The sequence below is a fragment of the Genypterus blacodes genome, unplaced genomic scaffold (genome assembly GCF_046128005.1).
Source record: "Genypterus blacodes isolate CSIRO-AG114 ecotype Tasmania unplaced genomic scaffold, CSIRO-AGI_Gbla_v1 ptg000072l_1, whole genome shotgun sequence".
Lineage (NCBI taxonomy): Eukaryota > Metazoa > Chordata > Actinopteri > Ophidiiformes > Ophidiidae > Genypterus > Genypterus blacodes.
This window is the reverse complement of record NW_027466882.1, coordinates 1711989-1715999: the sequence shown is the minus strand read 5'-3', so window position 1 is coordinate 1715999 and position 4011 is coordinate 1711989. Positions and strand designations below refer to the sequence as shown.

Sequence of the window (4011 nt, the reverse complement as noted above, 5' to 3'; positions counted from 1 at the left end):
TTGCTTTTCTTTCTTTGTGGTTTTGCTATTGTACAGCTCATGCAATGTCTGTGGTTGGGACACTGCTCCATGTAAAACACCACCAGTGTGTTTGAAAGGAGAGTGCACCCAATCTGTATCCTGCATGTTTGACCTGAAACACAGACCAACATTGTTTGAATTATCATTTTTGGTTCCCTGCTGATTTTCTTCATCAACTTGACATTTATAATGTTTTGGACTTTCCCTTTGGCCCATCTTCTTCATGGATTTGATCCACTCAGGTCATCATCACGTATCATGTACGGTGCAAAGGTGTTGATTTTCTGTTCTTCTTTAGTGTGTTTACTAGCCTTCAACATCACTTTAATAAGAGTCACATATTTAAAACGAGGGCGTACACAGTATTACACACCTGCAACTAACTATACCATCAAAGCTGCATTTTCTCTGCATCAACATGACGACTTGTTTTTGGTGTTTTCCTTTTTGTTTTACCTTTTCTACTGAATGCTGGTATACCACACCTTTCCACTTTGGTTAGGGTTAGATGATATAATGAAGATGACAGTGATTAGAGGATGACTATGAGGTGATGTGATGATGATTATTTAGCAAGCTTTACTACACGGCTCCATGTTGTCAGTGCAGAGCAGCAGCTTCTTCAACGTCACTGAGAGAGTTGGAGGAGAACTTGTTGAACTCTGATCCAGCTGACAGGAATGAAGGCGCTGCAGGGATGGAAGGAGCTCCAGCAGGGGGCGCAATAACACAGAGTAAAGCACCAATCAGAGCAACATTTGAATAGTAGACTGATGTTATTAGACAGACAAATCTACCAGACCATTATGCAAAGGTATTGAGCTGAATATGATTCATTTTAGTTTTGTATTTAGAGAATTTACTGAATTGCCTGATTCTCTGGTTTCTATGCTGTGTCTCTCTCTTCTTCCCCTTTGTCTCCCTTTGGTCTGTATGATCATATGCATCCTCTAGTTCTCTGATTCTGCAGATTATTGCTCTGTTCTCTTCCGTGCTACACGTGTTTCTGCTACTTACACAAAATGTGTTAAGGTGTTATCTATAAAATGACGTTGAGTTTCAATAGAAAGTCAACGTCTCTGTGTGTTTACAGCAGATACGTTCGCACAACATGTTGCTCTGTGTAACTATGGATACACACAGAAAATAGATGATGAAAGAGATGATTTAATATTTGTGCACAGATCAAATGATTTCTCTTCCATGAAACATTTCAACAGTGACAGTGGTGACAAATGTATTTCTCTCAACCCTCCACATGACTTTGTGCTTCATGTTTCTCTGGATCATAAACCTCCATCAGAGAAACAAGCAGACGTTCAACCTTTCTAAATGCTGCAGGATGGAGAAACACAAGCTAACATGAGAGAACCTCAACCTCATCACACACACACACACTGTAAACAGGAAACAGCTGATTACATCACAACATCTTCATCCTGGACAGCAAAACACAACATATTTAGTGTTTCTCTCTGGATTAAATCTCAAATGATCACAGATTGAAACCTACAAATAAAACACGAAAAACAAAATCAATGTTCGAATAATTTGATCCTTAATTAGTTTAAGATCCTTTTCCTTAAACATAATCTTAGTTTAGAACGTGACATTCATGTTTAAACAAACTTAACCCATGAATAAAGTTGATCAAAGTCATTCATCTTCATTCATCTCAGTTCTCCTACAGTGAATAATGAAAAGTCTAACTCCACCACCAAAACAGAAAATCACAGAGAAATCTCAGCCTGACAGATTTTGAGCTCTTTGCTCTTTGCATCAGCAGCTTCCCATACATGGAAATATGGAAACAGTTTCTCAGTGAAAGTGTCTCTGTAAGTGTAGATGTGAGTTGCGTCTTCAGGGTTGTAGAAGGACACCTCCCCCCTGTCATAGTCCAGCTGGACTCTGATCCTCTGGAGACTCTTCTTCACTCTCACTGTCCCACCAAGTCCATCAGTGTATTTTCCACTACGATGCTTCAAACACCAGAGTCCAGATTTTGGTGAAGCATCCCTCTCCCCCTTCCTGTCAGCTGACTCTTTAGCCAAACCCACATTCCAGTCAGGATGGTCTCCCACCTCCACCTCCCAGCTGTGTTTCCCTGAGCTGAAGCCCTCAGAGCCCAGAACAGTGACATATTTAGTGTTTCTCTCTGGATTATCAGGAAGCTGTTGGTCTGTGTCTCCATTTCTCACACTGATCAGGTCATCAGACAGATAGAGCCATCTGTTTGCAGTGTTTGGGTCCAGAATGACAGGAGTGAAGGTGATGTTGTCCTTCATCTTGTCCCAGACTCTGAAGGACAGGTTGCCCAGGTGTTTGGCCACATCTATCAGGGCTCCTGAGAGCAGCTGTGGATCTGACAGTGAGCACTGGGATCTGGTTCTGCTCTGAGTGGCTTTGTAACTGCTGAGGAAGGACACGTTGTGTTTCTGCAGCTCTTCTTCAACAGCACAGATACTGTCTGAGAGAGAGGAGAGCTTCTCCTCAATCATCTTCATCTCTCTGGCCATAGCCTTCCCCTTCTGCTCCTCTTCCTCCCTCAGAGCTGCCAGTCTGGACTCCTCTTCCTCTTTCAGGAGCTGCTGGAGCTTGTTGAACTGGGCTCTGATCTGCTTCTCTGTGGACATCAGCTGCTTCTTGGAGTGTTGAAACATTTTATTGTATGTTTCTTTAGCTTCTTTGTATTTCTTCTTCTTGTCCTGCAGAGACTCTAAGTCAGATTCCAGTTGGTCCTTCAGCTCACTGACTGCTTGTTCTATAGGAACCACATTGTGACTTTGATGGAGTGAGAACTCACAGACAGAACACAAAGCTCTCTGCTCGTCCTTACAGAACAATTTGGGCTTTTCTTTATGTTTCCTACACACCAGCTCCTCTTCCTCCTCTTTCTTTTCTTTCTGAGTCTCAGATGGTCTTAACTTCAGTTTCCCAACAAAGGAGTCAGCAAGTTCCTTCAAAGTAAAGTTCACTCCAAATGAATCTTTTGATGATTTCCTTTTACAAATCGGACAGTTTTTGTTTTGAGCTTGTTTCCAGAATAGTTCCAGGCAGCTGGAACAGAAGCTGTGGTTGCAGCCCAGAGTCACAGGATCTCTGAACGTCTCTGTACACACATGACAGCTCAGGAAACTTTCAAGTAATTTTTTCTCTGCCATTTTCTCTAGTGTCCAGATTGTCTGTTTACTGCAAAACTCACCAAATTGAAGTTGTCCCAACGTTGTTTTTGAAGTCCTACAACACAAATGTCTTGTGAGCTCTCACTCCCTGTAATGGCGTCTCGGCTCTGTTCAGCGACAACAAATACACTTTCACTTTCTCTGGCCTCTTATTCAGAAGTTATGCAATATCACAATGTGACCAGCAGATGGTGGTGACAGCACAACTTTCAGATTTTACCCTGTAAATGTCTTCTATCGCGCACTTCCCGGTGAAAATCACGGATCACTGTACTGTGATGTAAGGGACTAAACTGAATTTAAAGCTGTACTATGTAAGATTTGTATGTAAACATACTGTCTTCTCTGCTTATTAAAGGAGCTGAGATCACAGACAACAAACACAAACAACATCCGAGCCACTGAGAATACTAACTGTAGAGTAATTAGATTGAACTAAACGGAAGTTGTTTTTCTTTGAACTTTGTGTGTTTATAAAGAGAGATGACAGCTCATGATGCAGAGTTTCATGTAAAGGTGTCAAAGGGTTGTGTGGTGGTTTAGTTTCACTCTCATTTTGTAATATATTAGTTCACAAACACTGTTATTGAATACAGAGTCAACACAATGGAACGCTTGTTCACACAGTTGGGCCGTGTGTCAGTATGTGTTCATGTCTCTAGTCTGGGGTTTTCATTATCTCATTCCAGAATTGAGATGACTCTCAAAATGTGTTAAACATATCACATTGTGGAGCTGTGCAGCCACAGAGCCTCACTTTGACGTGAGTGTGTCACTAACTACACTGGTGTTCCATCAGCTGCATTTG

The 4011-nt window shown here is 41.7% G+C and overlaps 1 protein-coding gene across 1 annotated transcript; it reads right to left on the bottom strand.

Moving 5' to 3' along the window:
- Positions 1–1457: 1457 nt before the first annotated feature.
- LOC143005810 (zinc-binding protein A33-like) lies at positions 1458–3338 on the bottom strand. The gene has a single exon (XM_076157198.1). It carries the CDS (start codon positions 3180–3182, stop codon positions 1752–1754), a length of 1431 nt encoding a protein of 476 aa, XP_076013313.1. The 5' UTR covers positions 3183–3338; the 3' UTR covers positions 1458–1751.
- Between the last annotated feature and the right edge of the window lie 673 nt (positions 3339–4011).

Excerpts from the sequence above, each read along its gene's own strand:
- LOC143005810 (XM_076157198.1), bottom strand. The coding sequence starts at position 3,182 with ATGGCAGAGAAAAAATTACTTGAAAGTTTCCTGAGCTGTCATGTGTGT.